Source organism: Eutrigla gurnardus (genome assembly GCF_963514095.1).
Source record: "Eutrigla gurnardus genome assembly, chromosome: 14".
NCBI classification, from domain to species: domain Eukaryota; kingdom Metazoa; phylum Chordata; class Actinopteri; order Perciformes; family Triglidae; genus Eutrigla; species Eutrigla gurnardus.
The window spans coordinates 10,678,333-10,694,850 of record NC_139937.1 but is presented as its reverse complement, the minus strand read 5'-3'; the positions used below and the strand labels follow the sequence as shown (position 1 = coordinate 10,694,850).

At 43.9% G+C, this 16,518-nt stretch overlaps 1 protein-coding gene across 1 annotated transcript; it reads left to right on the top strand.

Moving 5' to 3' along the window:
* Positions 1-1,954: 1,954 nt before the first annotated feature.
* On the top strand, positions 1,955-16,106 carry rspo3 (R-spondin 3). The gene is made up of 6 exons (XM_084027744.1): positions 1,955-2,862; positions 7,490-7,684; positions 8,235-8,378; positions 8,572-8,718; positions 8,838-9,023; positions 15,058-16,106. Exons 1-6 carry the CDS (start codon positions 2,763-2,765, stop codon positions 15,270-15,272), a joined length of 987 nt encoding a protein of 328 aa, XP_083883870.1. The 5' UTR covers positions 1,955-2,762; the 3' UTR covers positions 15,273-16,106.
* Positions 16,107-16,518: the final 412 nt, after the last annotated feature.

Sequence of the window (16,518 nt, the reverse complement as noted above, 5' to 3'; positions counted from 1 at the left end):
AGGGAAGTGATGTATTTTCTGTTCCAGACTGTTCCATTATTTGCCTTTACCCACTTGGTCAAGATATCCACATTACTGATGGTTATTTATCAAAAATCTAGAAAAAGTCTAAAATGTTGTGATATTCAATGTGTTTTTTTCTCCCTCAGTAGAAGTCACATATTTCTCCTTGTTCACTGGTTAACAAAATATGTTTTTTTCTTCTTTTTTGTTGTTGTAAATGTTGAGATTTGATAGAAGCTGCTGAGCCAAACTTAATGTCAGAAAGAGTGATGCCAAACACTCTCATGCCCCCTCTTAGTTCAAAGCATACATAAGAGTACGGATAAAATAGGACTAAATGTGGAATTATTAAAAAAAAAGAGAAAAAAAAAAACCTTGTAGTGTGCATCCATCCTTGGTCGGGAGGGTTTGTGCACCTGCCCGACTTCATTTACAGGTGTCGACTGATTCTCTCACTGGACGGTCACAGGGACTGACCAAGTGACCTTAACCTTGTGCACCCCAATTCCACATGCACACACACACAAACTCACACACATACCCAAACACACACACATGTTCCTACCCCCAGGGGATGGAGGGGCTAGTTCAGGCGGGGACACAAAGACCAGCATTATTCTTCAACAACCCTTACACCAAACCACTGGGACGGAGGAGAAGGAGGAGGGAGATTTCATCATTTCACCAGAACATTTGACAATTTTTCCTATAATTTTGCAAAACAAACATGAGCTTACACGATATTGAATGCCATTGTCTAATTCAATCTGTGCTTTGGTTCAATTAACGACCCATAAATAAAAGACTTGACATGTTTTAATAAGCATCATCTCATGCCAAACTATAACGCATGGCTTATTCAGCAGTCTGACTTCAGCAGTCTGCCACAGTGAAGGTCATCAATCCCTGCTATGTGTCTCTGTTCTGGTCCTGAGTTTGTACAGGGCAAACAAGGAAGTATTCCCATAAAGACTCAGCACAGTGACGGATGAAAGACCAGAAGCCACAGCGAGGAGAAGCACTGGACTTGTGCATACTGTTCCCCCTAAACATCAACACACCGGTTAGACAAATGAGGCTTCAGCCTCCCCTGCTCCCCGCCAAACCTCCAGGGGCCACAATCCACTAAACCTGGAGGTGTCCCGCAATGACTCTTCATTTAAGACCATGTATCTGCAAATCTAACACTTTTGGTGGTTTCTAAGGTTCGTATTGAACATATGACATTTGAGGCTATTTTTCTCTTGATCTATCCTCTATATTGTAGCAACACAAACAACATCACATTTGGACTCAGCAGGGAAAGGTCAAGTGCAACAGTTTACCATAACTCACTGATAGTCATGCTCGTCCGTTATGACAATGTGCCTCGAGCTTTCATGGAGCTAACTCCCTCTAGAGGTAATACGATGAGATGCTGCTGCTGCTTCTTTGGCTGGTGTCAACTGGGGCATTTTCTCTGCCTCCACACCAAACCACCAGCACGGGAATGAAGAAGGGATTAGACTGCAAGGTTGTCCCATAAACTACCTGGTGCACGAATACATTACTTTCTGGTACACATGGGATTGTGACCACAATGTGTTTAACCAAATTAAACATATCGATCAGAATTTTGTTTTCAATTAAATAATATTATAGCAGCTAAGTCTTTTCATTTCAGTCACATCACTTTTTTTCTTCTTCTTTTTTTCATGTAGATTCAGTTCATGTTAAAAGATGCACATAAAGCATCTCTCTCTCTCTCTCTCTCTCTCTCTCTCTCTCTCTCTCTCTCTCTCTCTCTCTCTCTCTCTCTCTCTCTCTCTCTCTCTCTCTCTCTCTCTCTCTCTCTGAAGCGGGGGGTGCTTGCCCTCTAAATAAACTTTGCAGCTCATAGGGGAGAGAGACAGACAGACAGACAGAGAGACAGCAGAGGGCTGAAGTCATCAGCCGGCCGGCAGGAGGGGAGTGAATGGGTCCTGCACGCAAAGCAGAAAAGCGCTGAGATTTACTTTGGTTCAGTTGCGTGCCGCCGACAGTGAGAGAGAGAGAGTGAGCGAGAGAGCGAGAGAGAGAGAGAGAGAGAGAGAGAGAGGGAGAGAGAGGAGGTGTGCGGGTTTGACAGCCGAAAAGAAGTACCAAACCTTCCACTTCCAGTCCTTGTATGCTAGTGTGGGGTCCCGTGGTGGCTTTGCCTCTGATGCTGAGATGAAGCGGAGACAGCCGGGACTTTAGGGTGTCCGCACACGCCGGGACGCGCAACGCATCTCCTCTGAGGGAGACGGGCAGAAAGGTCACATTGGAGTTCCCGCACATGGATATGGCATCTCAAACTGTCTGAGAGACACGTAGATCCTAATTCTAGTCGTCTTCTTACCGGTTTTTCTTTTTTTGGTGGGGGGGGATCCACACTAATGATTGATTTAGCTTTCCTGGATGAGAATCGGGCTTTTTGGCGTCTTTGTTTGTCTTTTGTTTTTCGGAAGGCATGTTCTTTATCACAGCACGGATAAGGGATCCCTGACTCAGTCTGGCTTTCTTGGCACATGTGAAGATCCCATCCAGGATGTTACAGTCTAAGCGGCCCAGACATCATTGGGCCACCGTCAACTACCATCACCACATATCGCCACATAGCTGGGGGTCCCGCTGTGTCTAGGAATTACCGAGCCGCCGCACTCTGCCTCCGTCTGGGGGGGGAAGACAACGGAATCTCATCCACTGAGTGACTTGGTGAACATTGACATTGGCTTTACGAGTCTCATCTCTGGGCTACTATGCAATTACAACTGATCTCATTTGTTTTGATCATCTCGCACTGCATGGATTACACTGGTTGTCAGCAGCACAGCAGCTCCAGGCACCGGCAACACAAACGTGAGTAGGTTCAAGTGCGGTAAGATGCTGCGTGCACACTCAGCACATTATCATTTGTTTCCTTTTAATTCATCATTTATTGGCCCGATTTAATGAAAGAGGCGTCAAGACACGGCGGTCTCTCCCGTCCACATCCTCCATCTGTTGGATTCTCCAATAGTGTCGTCTATTTTAAACGTGTTAATTAAGGACTGGCGACAGGCACAGTCTCATTTGGTCAGAGTGGTGAATTAACAATCCGCACAACTAGACAATAAGACGCGTGACTTTTTTCTCGACAATATAATAAAAGTGCCATTTTTTCCGTTCTAAAGTTAAGATCAAAACTTAACTCAGTTTCTTTCGGCAGATTATAAAAGAGATTTAATGATTTTCCAGATTATTACTGATCAGATATTAGCCTACCACCAATTTCCACACCCGATCCTAAATTTCTGCATGATGAGGTTTATGCTCTCCAATTTACTAAATTGCTGTTATAAGACAAGGGAGTCAAATTTCAACGGACACTGATTTTATTGTATGGTCCATCCACGGTTTTATTCCACTTTGTTTTACTTTGAGCTTTAATGTGATGAATGAATTGTTCTGCCTGCCGGTCACCTGGAGCCGCTGCCCTTTGCGCACAGTCTCCTGGTTCCCGTCGCTCTCTAGCGGTCAGAGCAGCAGACTTCAGGCGGTGTCATGTCTGAGTGAAAGGCATATTCACATTGACATTTAGTGAAGTAACCTATGCATCCCCATTAACACTGCCACATTTCAGAAATCATGGGGGGAAAACCTTCCTCTGATGTTGGCCCTGATGATTCACATTTGTCAGAAAATGATCACATTTTGAAATCATAATGGGAATTTGACAGTAGGCTCCATAAAAACACCAGAGATGTTCCATACTGAAAACACTCAAGTCTGATGGTATTTCATCCCCCATATATCTCCACGAGGTCCAACATTACGTCTCATCCCTTGAGCCGTGGCCAGCCAATTTCCATGACACTATGAAATAAGTAATATCAAGTATATTTGTTCTATTCTTCCTACGCATACTTTATCAATGAGGGTCTCCAGATGTGCTCTGTGACTAAGTCTGCCAGAGAAGAGCAGTGACAACTGGAATATTCCATGTATCGCTTGCCAGCGTGGCCGAAGACTAACTGTGATCTACAATAATAGACCTTGGAAGTGATGTTTTTATCCCTGCCACCTGGGGCTGAAACCTCTCTCTATAATTTACATTTTATCACAGAGGTCAGATCTGAAGTCTGAGACCACAACGGTTTTTGTTGCAATTTCTTGCCTCATGACCACCAAAGTGGAAAAAAAAGAAAAGAAAAACCAGGGAGTCGCAGCATCCGGGGTTAACTGTGTGTTTATTGTGTCCTTTTAAAGGGGTCCCGGGGTTACCTTTCCTCTTGGCAGCTCTGTTCAATGTAGTCCAGTTCAGACCTGAAAAACTAAGTCTGGATGGTTTTACTGTTCAGCAGCCGATACAGCTCTTACTCATACTCCAGCAAACGGACGCCTAAATGACACCAGGCGCAAGTTTTAATACTAAAAGACAAGGAACTACTGTATTAATAAGTTGATTGTTCTCATGCATTTGTGATGCACTACTGTGGAATATAAACACATTGTAGAGTCTGCTTTATACCACATACTGCATTAAGACACAGCGATTCGCCCTTTTAAATGTTTATTTCCCCCTAAACACCATTAAAGAGCCTCTCAACACAGTGTGAGAGGAAGGAGGGGCAGGAGGGTTCACCGAGAGTCCTCGAGCACTTACTCAAATCCTGTCCTGAGACTGAAAACCGTGTGGACAAAGTGCATTTTATTCAATTACAATTTTAAATGTAAGTATAATGTTGTTGTTTTTGTATAAATGAGATGCTGAAAATGTGTTTCATGGACTGAAAAATACATTTATATTTTTTTTATTAAATACAGCACATGCATAATCGCAACCGTGATACAGTTCAGTTGTGAGACGGCAGCAGCAAAGCATTAATTAATTTCTGTCCAAGCTGAAGGTTTTGTTCACGTTCTGCCTTTTCTAGTCCGACTCAGGACCCATTAATTGACAAGTGCTTCTAAGAATGCAAACTTTCTCCAAGGATGCAGATATCTGACACTTCCAGAGATATCAGGGAGGATGGAAGGATTAGTTGGCGAAGGGGTGAATGAGTGCAGACTTCAGAGGGAAAGAAGGGGGTAAGACTGAGTCGGGAGTCAATGACCATTGAGTCAGCTGGCCAAAATTACCATGCAGAGGCTGAACCCGAGCTCCGAGCTTCCTGTCTGTGATGATGCATCCAAAAAGGAAGGCGTGTGGTTGCCTGGGTGCTAACAGTAGGAACTATATATATATTAAATCATTTATCAGATTGGTTCAGGGGAGGATGAAGATGGTGTGATTTAGGTCTTGATTTAAAGCTAAACATGGGATTATGAAGTTTGCTTGATGGAGTCCAATAAAGACAAGTACGACATCAGGACTTGAGGTACATTCGTTATCACGGTACTTCTATTTTGTTGCACAGTTCTATTTTCTCCGTGAGCCATCTGTGTTTGTGTGTGTGTGCAGGCATGTGAATGTGTTTATTCATATGTTACTTTGTTGGTATGTTATGCAAGTCCAACTGAGGTTTTGTTGGTGCAAGTGTGAGGGCAAGGCCAAATTCCTACGTCTTAAGACTTCTGTGATTCAGGGCAGCTTGGCAGGAACACATGTGGGCAAATGGACAGCAGTTGTAAAGATTGTCGAGATATTTCAAACAAAGTATCCGTGATCTATGGTAAACTGTCAGCCAAACCCTGAACGTAGAGAAGACGGAAGATAGCCAGCTTAAAGCAGTGGCATGAGATGCCAAGGCTGGAGAGAAAGGAAAAACACAATTCCTTGGACGCTTCCAGGGGTTGCTTTTGATTTGCCATGTGTGACTACTTCAGCATTTTCCAATCAACACGTTTGGGAATGGAGTATGCAGCACAAAACATGGAAGTGCTCTCTTGTCTTTTGCCTGCGTGTGGACTCAATGTCACAGTTGTCGCTCCTATATGTAAGTATAGGCTGTAACACGATTGTCCCTGAGTTGATGTTCTCATTACCTAAAACCACTTCATGGATTTAACTCAACAATGGTATTTCTAACAGAGGAGTGATTTAAACAGATTTGTTCAAAAGAGCGATTATGCTGTTACTCAAACAAGCTAAAAACCGTCAAGTATCTGATAGTTGTCTTTCAGAACACACATCCACCCCATCCAACCCCCCAAACCCTCTTTGTCACTGTTTTGTCCACTAAGTGCAATCAGATACTGAAAAGGATGATATACAACGGTTTCCAGGACACCGACTGCAAAATATTATACTGAATGTATTTATTTTTCTTTGTTTAAATTGGTTGTTAAAGACTTAAAGGCCTAAAATGTTATAATCTTTCGATTTTTTTTTTATAAATACACATGCTGTTACTTGGGAGACATTAAAAATGTCTGTGACAAATTGTCAACATATAATTAAAATGATTAAAATCTACAACCAAAGCTTTTATCCATGGCAGACAAAGTTTGGTGAATCATCCCACAAATTAGTGAAGAGTGGGGGATGAAAACCCGACTGCAAAATATATCAACGTTAACTAAACACTACAGTACTTATGTACATAAACAAGGTTGTAAACAGAGTATAAATAGCTTCCCCTCCACACTGTGCTGAGACAGTATGTGATTAGTCCAATATGATGCTGTAATTAAACACTTACGCACGTGACATAATTACCATTCATGATACATTTGACAACACTTAAAGTAATAAACAAAAGTTAACAAAAAAAGATGCAGTTTCAGATTGTTTCCTCTTTTGACGCCGTGTGTTAAATCAGAAAAGTGCCCTTCGTTTAAACATATTCAAAGCCATCGTTAAGGATTTGTTAACCGAAACTGGCTGTGCAACGTAAACCTACAGAATATTTAACACCTGGGGGAGTTCTAGGTGAGATGTAACATTCATGTAACATTGGTGGTCCACCATCAAACATGTTGGTTTGATGGTGGTGTTGCAGAGCCAAGCGTATAGCATGCACAGTGCTGCCACGGGACAGTCTGACCCGAGTGATCTGCACTGGTTGAAATGTAGAAACCCTCACAACCTCCACAGTCTGGAATGAATTGTGTAGATTTATGAGCAGGTACATGGGATGTTGTTCTCTTTTAGCTTTTAGGCGGCGAGATGAAAGTTTTAGAGCCTGGATACAGGAATATGTGTCAAACTAGAAGAAGTTTGATGGTAAAGCTCAATAAGGTGGAATAACATGAGGACAGTAGATATATATCTCCTTCCCTTAAATGTTTTAGTGCTTAATGAATCAAAATGTGACAGAGAGGCTTCCAGAAGGTTACTGTGTCTGTCCTTGGCACCAACAGAAAGGTGAATTCCTGCTATGAGCTTTGAATAAGAGGGAGGCTGGTTTTACTGCACACAAATGGAACTAAGGCACTGTGGCTTCTCAAAAGCTGGGATCTTGCCAAAAAAAAACGGTGCATATCTAGCAAGCGTTTCGATAAATTGCACTTTCAAAAAAGTAATCTCATACCATGTTATACCCCCCTTTGCTCCTTTCAACAGAGATCTCTGGTGTGAGCTCAGGGTGCCAGCAGGGTGGCTGTCTGACCTGCTCTGACTACAATGGCTGCCTGTCCTGCAAGCCGCGCTTCTTCATGCATTTGGAGAGGATTGGGATGAAGCAGATCGGGGTGTGCATGACTTCCTGTCCGCCGGGCTTTTACGGCACGCGCTCCCGAGAAAGAAACACCTGCACAAGTAAGCCGTGATTTGGAACGAACAGTTTGGATAGCGGAATATTGATGAACATACTTGCATGCTCCCAATTTAAATGACCTATGGACATAAGAATTGAGTTAGATGTGGCCTCTTAACGGCGTATTTTACTTACATATGACAAGCACAAGAACTCACGTCGGCTCCAAGACACTCAAAATATATATCCCCTCTTCTCTACTAGCAACAGTTTCAAGTCCTGCTTGTGAAATATGGCATTATGTATAAATACAGTATGTGATACCTTAAGTATCAGTATAATATTTCCTTTTGGCGACATTAAATTAAACCAAGTGCTGCTTTTACTGAAAATCATGCATCAATCAGACTGCAGTGGCCTATAGTGAGACATGCAGACGCAGACACACACACACACACACACACACACACACACACACACACACACACACACACACACACACACACACACACACACACACACACACACACACCCTGTATGTTTAACGCGCTGGACACGGTAACTTGTACAGTTTAAATAAACGTTGGCGGTGGGTCTGTGTTCCTCTGTCAGAGTGCAGGTCGGAGTGCGACTCCTGCTTCAACAAGAACTTCTGCACACGCTGCCGGGCAGGATCCTACCTCCACCTGGGCAAGTGCCAGGAGAACTGCCCCGAGGGGCTGGTCCGCAGCGACACACAGAGGGAGTGTGTTCCCAGTGAGTGGCTTTGTCCTTTATTTTACTCTATTTACTGTGTATTATATACTGTATTATTCTTGTATACATCCCTTATTAGCCATGCATCGTTTAGCAATTCAGACTTTGGAATGAAGCGCATTTTAAAACATGTTCATGTGTTAAAGGTGGCATCTATATTGAGAGATACATGACCGTGCTTTTGTCGTTGCAGGGTGTCCTGCAGAGTGCGAGGCGTGTGTGAACAGTGAGACATGCACGCGGTGCCGGCCAGGCCTGTACCAGCTCAGCGGGCGGTGCCACCATGTCTGTCCAGAGGACTACGAGCCCAATGACAAACTCATGGAGTGCACAGCACAAGGTCAGTCCAGTGGGTGTGTGGGGCCGATCATAACGATCGAAGGGCCCATACTGCATTTTTTTCTGGCCCTACGTTTCCTCACCCTCACTTCTCTGTCTCGATTTGTTCCCCCCCGTCAGTGCACTGTGAGGTGGGCGAGTGGAGCGAGTGGAGCCCCTGCTCTCGGTCCGGTAGAACCTGTGGGTTCAAGCGGGGCCAGGAGACCCGCACACGGCAGGTCCTCCAGTACCCATCACCCTTTGGCAATCCCTGCCCGGAGATCTCAGAGATCAAAGAGTGCCTGGTCAAGAGGAGGAAATGCCCAGGTAAAGACAACGACAGTTACAGATGCTTTCAAATGGCCGCATCATCTATTGTAGCTGCTGGAGACCAACCGCGCTCGCCGCCTACAGCGCAGCGTACTGACATGATTTCTATGAATTCCAGACCTTGCTGCTTCAGCTTGTACAATCAGAGCTGGTCTTCCGCTCTGGACTACGACTGTTTACTCAGAGGATTGTCATTGTGGTTAGAGTGAGGACAGTGGAGGGAACACACATGTGTGATGTTGCAATGGGTATGTTTTGTGAGCTCCCCTGAGACCTCTTGGATTTTTAAACAGTAAAACCGCTTTCTCTGCTCCTAGTAAACAGGGAATACCGTTCTAATGAAGGGAGTTGAAACGGCTTTCAGAGGAGCTCGTCTCTTTATAAAAACCGATGCTGTGGCGCATTTACGACCACTTCGTCTTATGTGTGTCCTGCGTGTGTGTGGTTACCGAGCTGGTTGGCGGCTACGGCTGGTTGTTTTTTTAGCCTGGGCTCTGTAGTGTTAAATGACAGATCGCAGCCAGGCTAGGAGGCTGAGATCCAGCCCCCTGGGGCCTCACACTTACAGAACAAACAGTGTGTGTGTTTCTGTGCATGCATGTGTGTTTGTGTGTGTGTGTGTGATGCAGCAGAAAAGCAGTTGACTATGGAGCAGAAACAGCCAGCTCAACATCAACATCCTCCCCCTGGGAGGCACGCGGCGACCAGGGGATCAGTATTGGTTTATCCCCACAGCTGCCAATACACACACGCACGCACACACACGCACACACACGCACACACACGCACACACACGCGCACACACGCGCACACACACACACACACACACACACACACACACACACACACACACACACACACACACAGAGAGATACACTGTCTCTTTCAGACAAATGCACAATTTTTTGCACTCGCACACCAAACAGGCACACACATGCCATCTTTGTCTCACTAAAATAACTTCACAGCCGTTGTCCTTGGTGGTAATTTGTGAAGCATCATGGGTCGACATTATTTGTAAGGCAGACTGTGAAATGTGCCCTCTGTCACCCCCGCTATCCCTCTCTCTCAGTTTCTATCTGTATCTCTCTACTGATCCATTCCCCGATCCTTGTCGCACAAAAACACACTCACACAAACACACACACACACACACACTAACACACCAAAGAAAACACAGACCCCCATATAAGCTCCCTGTTGGCGCTCCCAGTCGGTCGGGTCGGGGCCGAGACTGTAGTGTCGAGTCAACGGCTCTGTTGATCTAGTCTGAGCCCGGTGAGGGAGGGGGGGGGACTGAGAGAAGGGAGGTGAATTGAAAGAATGAACGAAAGATGTGTGCAGTCTCACACACTACAGACCATCAACAATGAGCATCCACAGTGAATGAGAGCTAATTATCTGCCTCGGCGCGTCCTCTCCTCGCTGTTTACGTTCTGCACACGCTAGCGGGTCAGTGGTCCGACCTCAGAGAGCCCCCAGTAATCCTCCAGAAGCCCTCAGACACTGATACATCCTCCTTACCCCTTCCTCCTCTTTTGCACTTTCTCCTTTTGCCCTCTCCTCCCTCTCCGTCTTGCCTCTCCTCTTCCCATTCTGCTCCTTGCAACATGATTTTACTCCGTCTCCGTCACATGAGTCTACGGACTCTTTGCTTATTTCATCCTCCATTTGCCAACTCATTTAATCATTCGATGATAGGAAGTTAAGTTCGTGGAAATACAAAGCTTTCTTGTCCAGAGTAAGATGACAAGATCGATACTACCATCATAGCTGTCTATTAAATAGGAAGCTAGAGCCAGCAGGTGATTAGCTTAGGTTTGCATAAAAACGTGAATCAGAGGGGAACAGCTATCCAAAGCACCTTTCAAGGTCACTCATTTTTATTTTGTTGCTTGCAGGTAAACTTAAACCAAGCTAGACTAGCTTATTCCCACTGCTTTTGGTCTTAACGCGGCGCTACACTTATCCTCTCTGGGATAGTTTCATATTTAACACAGATATGAGAGCAGCATCAATGTTGTCATATAACTCTTGACAGGGCAGCACATTTCCCCAAATGTTGAACTATCACTTTAAGTGTAGACTTCCATCCATCACCGCCTCCCGTTCTATACAACCATTGCAAAATTACAACTTCCAGTTGGTGCTGATAAACCCCCCCAACCATGTTTTAAATTATAGATATCACGTCAGAAAAGTTGTAAAACTGTATGGAACACGCTGACATATTCTGGCTTGGAGTCAGAGAAACTTGGCTCTGTTCCTCCGTTATCCGCAGCTAGAGATTGTGAATGTTTACACTCACATCCTCATCCGCCGCCGTCTCTCTTAAGTTAATGCTGGCTAATTTGTCCTTCGATCGACCTGCTGTTCACCTCTCTATCTCTGTGGCCGGATACAGCGTGTGCCCTCTGCAAACATTAGCCTCCTTTAATAACTCTCTCACACACACACAGACCTGGCTACACACACACAGAGGAACATACAGTCGGAGGGGGGGCACACGGACACACACCCAGAACCCCCCTCATGACATCCTGGCGGCCTTGCGGCGGCAGGCATTCCACTTGTGGGACAGCCCATAGCCTTTAATCCCAGCCTGGCTCCCGCCAAAAGCTCCCCGGACGACAGCGCGCCTGCCACGGAGGATGTGCCACCCCCCACCCCCCACATACACGCACACACACACACACACACACACACACGCACGCATGCACGCGCACACCTCCCATTACCCTCAGTGTTCCTATCGTTTGAACCGTTTCCCACTCGCACCTCGTCCTTCAGTTCATTTAATACCCTCTATGGATATTAATTCATCTCCTCTTCAGCTTCTTTCTGTCTCTTTCACAAGCACGCACACACACACACACACACACACACACACACACAAACACACACACACACACACACACACACACACACACACACACACACACACACACACACACACACACACACACACACACACAGTAAAGCCCTTCCTCCCCGTGCTCTCAGTACAGTTTACTGACTCCTGCACTTTGTGAATGCGCTGCAACACATTTCTAGATGTTAATTACAGCCGCAGACAGTTCAGGCAGCAGGTCCACACCAGTGAGTGTGTTTAAGCTGCAGGCAGGGCTTCCAGAGGAACAACACACAGGATGAAAAGGATAACAAGTGTCTGCATACATTCACCCTCGTTAACTAGATATTACAGCAAATGTTCCTCCCTTGTACCGATGACAAATGGATGTCATCAGTACACTGAATGTGGCACGAATTACATGTGGAATCTAAGAGAAGTTACAGACTAGATTGGATCCAGATTTTGACTATAATTGCAAATGAATGTCAATATTTGTACTGTTACATTATTTCTAGTCTCAATGACAAGATCTTAAGTGGAGCATGTAAAGTGTATACATGAGTGACCACAGAGATTTACAAGTGCTCTCTTACACTACACCGTTATTTGTGTTGTATATATTGTACTTGCTTTTAGGAGCTATAGCCAAACATCAAAATAGACAGTGCTCAAGGGCTTGGTGTTGACTAAGTGTTTCAGTTGCAATTGTGGCAGTTACATCAACTGAAGTTACATTAAAAGGTATACTTGGACACTTTGGGAAATACGTTTATTTTCAATCTTGCAAGAATTAAATGAAACGATTTATATCACTCTCACATCCGTCTGTTAAATATCTGTGAGCTAGAGCCAAGAGACTGAACTAGGGATATCACCAAGCCTGTTTATAGTGTAAAAACCCACCAACCGGCAATTCTAAAGCTCACTAACTAAAACATTGTATCTTCATTCCAAGCACAAACAGCAATATAGAAATAAAAGCAGCATTTTGTGGATTTACAGGCAGTTACTTGTTGTATCTATTTCCAGACAACCAGTGGAGACATTAGAAAGTCGCTGCTGGTCACAGAGAATAAATTACAGCCTTAACTTTGTGACGGTAGGTAGATTGTTAAACTTTGAACAGAACCACGCTAGTTTCCCCCTACTTTCAGTCTTTATGCATCGCTAAAATAAATCATAGCCTCCTGGCTCCAGTTCAATACTGAACAGGCACATCCTCTTACTACAGTCTAGATCCCAAGATGCCAGACTCTTTCCTGTTGCATTATAGTTCTTTTACTGCATTTAGAATAATTCAACTTGCCCCGTTGAAAGCCCTTATAACATCCAAACGCAGTATTTTCACTTAGGGTGTTTGTATATATTCAGTTTGGTATCATTTTTTACTTAACTTAAAACTAAAACTTAACAAAAACATCACACGCTGTGTACAGACTTTACAATTGTCCTAAAATGCTTATTTACAGGACTAAAAGTGTAGGTGATACAATATGCAATATGAGTTTAAATAAATTTACCTATAACAATGTTTGAATAATCATAGTTCATTTTTGGTTGTAGATGTGTCTATTCCCAAAAACACAACATTCAGCCACAGCTTTTATTTTTATATGAAAAATGTGTTGAATATATTTCTATGTAGCGCTTTTGCATCCATATTGTTCAAGTCTCTGTCAAAACGACTGTATACCCGCGCAGACACAGGTTTCAGTTCGTCAAATCGCCAAAAGAAGTGTTGTCCCCCAAAGTGAACAGACGTTGTTCATTAAAACTTGGCTTTTTAGGAAATGTCTGTTGAAAATGTTCAAAAAAGCTCCAAAGGTGTCTCATTTGGGGACCATTACACACATGTCATTACACAGTTTACAAAAAGCCCATCAGAAACTGTTCCGACTAACCAAACGGAGGTCGGTTTGATAAACACTCTCCTAATCATCTCAACACTGGCATGGATTAGGTTTCTTCTCTGGCTCGACAAAAGCACAGAGGCTACAGTATGACTAAGCCACTGAAATTGTAAATAGTTGTAAATGGTGTCAGGACAGAGAAAACAATGAGAGCGAAGGGGACTTCCTGTGTTTATAGAGGACGGGGGCAGACCCTGAATGAGTCAGTGCACCAGATTACTCCATCTGTCCATCCATCCATGCACCCACCTATCCTCACTGTATATGAATATGATGTGCTGTCCACCTCCTGTCCAATTCCATTATTCTAGAAGGAGATTAAACACAGTGGGCAGGTAGAGCTTGGTATCACTGGCCCAGAACGTGTGGGTCAGACTTGGTCCCGGGTCCAACCAGAGCCCTGATTAATGAACAGACAGAGGGGGAGAGGATGAGCGTAGGGGGGCCGAACAGGAGAGAGACATTATCTCCTCTTTCTCTCTCTCCCTGTGTCTGTGCCTACTGCCTACTTCAGCAGTTTCACAATCCCCGACTGGCCGGCACACAGCAGCCAAGCAGGCCGTGCTGCTCCGTTCCACTCACACATGAACAGCAGCCGTACAACAACAGGAAAAGGGCCTCCTCTGCTTTCACTTGCAGGTCCTGTCTCCAACCTCCCTGGGGTTGGATCTTGTTATTATCATTAATAACTGTAGCTTGAGCAGAGATAAACCTTCAACATTCCAAAACTCTTGGTTTTGTTTATGAGATGGTGTTGCAAGAGCAGATAAACTGGGGGCTTATTTAAAGGTTTTCTATTTTGGACAAAAGGTCCACTCGTCTCGGGGCAAGAGGGTTGCCGTCTCTGATTAAAGACTGACATCTAGTGGAAAACACAAAGTACTGCGCTTAAAAGTAATACCGCACCCAGTAATGGTTTTGCAGTGTTCACACATACACTACTACTGTTGCTACTTTTACTTGATATGAGGTGCTTTTCATTACAAAGTAAAACTATGTGCAAGAGAATTCTCCGATGACATATATACACATTCATAAGGACATACCCTATATGTTAAAAGACTGGTTGTTAAGTGGCCTTTGACATGTAGACCTGTACTTTGGACATTTTCTATTGGTGTGTTTATTGCATGGCATACTACAATGTTCATTTTGAAAATAATGCAAAATAATATGCATGAACTCAACACTACCTCCTGAACTGATGGGATGACGAGCTTCACCCTCCTCCCCTGCTTTGCTAATATTTCATTTCCTTAACTTCCAGGACGAAAGACGAATGATCGAAGAGAACGGAGGAATCGCAACAACCGCAAAGATAAGGAGAACCAAGAGGGGCGACGGGAGAGGAAGAGAGAGAGGGAGAGAGAGAGGGAGACAGGTGAACGTCAAGACTCTGATAACAGGAACAAAACGGAGCACAGGCATCGCCGAGGCCAGGACACAGACCCGGTCTCCCCTGAAGACGGCCTTGTACAGTAGTGCACTGGACAAAGTCTAGCACCCCGCCCCCTCCTCTGTTATCCTCCCATTCTTCCTTCTCCATAACTTCCCCACCCTCACCCACTGTTCACCCCCCCTCGACCCCTCTCTGCAGGGGTGTTGCTGCTACCTGTACGATTGAACATAATGTTTATGCACAAGCGGATTGGGGCACATTCAGCCACAAGGCTTGGGCCACTATGGACTTTAAAAAGTCTCTTTTTTTTTTTTTAAATTCCTACCCTGTAGCCTCGATTCCTTCACTTCCACGACTGAGAGTGTCTCTAGTGAAAAGTGCGGGAGACACTGCTGAGACTGCTGACTGAAGAGTGAGAAATGTCTGACTGTGTGGAGGACTGGCAGACAGACGGACAGAGAGATGTTACACTATGTGCTTGTTGATATGGTTATTTAATGGGGCCCTGGTACAACATTGCGCGTCTTGGTTTTTGAATGTAGATTTTGCATTATGTAGAAAAATTGTTTATTATTGTTGTTCCTGTTCTTTAGATCTCTTTGCTTTATTTTATTTGGTGCAGAATTTGTAAAGAAAAAAAAGTGTTGGTTATTACCATCTTCATAATGGCTACAAGTGACAGATGTAGGAGAACCTGCATGCTGTGAATCAAAGGAGTACGATCAAAAACTGAAAACCATTAACATGTGTTCTTTAGGACTTGGACAAAAGCTAGTTTCATCCAGATGAGTGACAAATCTGATCTACCATTTTTTTTTTCTTCTTTTGGTGTAAATGGAATCTGTGCTCTCAGTAAAGCTCCTTTACTAGGAACCAAAAAGCACCTGTATGTCAAATAAAACTATAATGGGTTTGTACCTGTGTCTGTTATTTGTTTTCTCATTCAACTGCCATCTTGTGAAACCTGCTTTAACAGACTTAAACCTTCTCAAGAGTTAATGCAAAGTGACACTCAGTATAGTGTATGACTATTCATTGTTCATTCAAATGTCAATTTTCGTCAACGGCAGCAAGTAAAGTCTATCACTCTTCCATAATTACTCTAATATACCCAAGATAAGATGTCCCACAGCACATAATGTTACATAATAAACATCATGGTACCCGAAGTCAGCATGAAAGTCAGAATTTACAGTAATTATAATTTTTTGGTTTGGATTTTGACAATAGACCACTGTCATTTAAGCAACTACAAACATGTAGTTACAACTTCACATAACTTTGTAATTTAATCATTTAAAGTCAATCATTATTTTTGAATCACTTCTT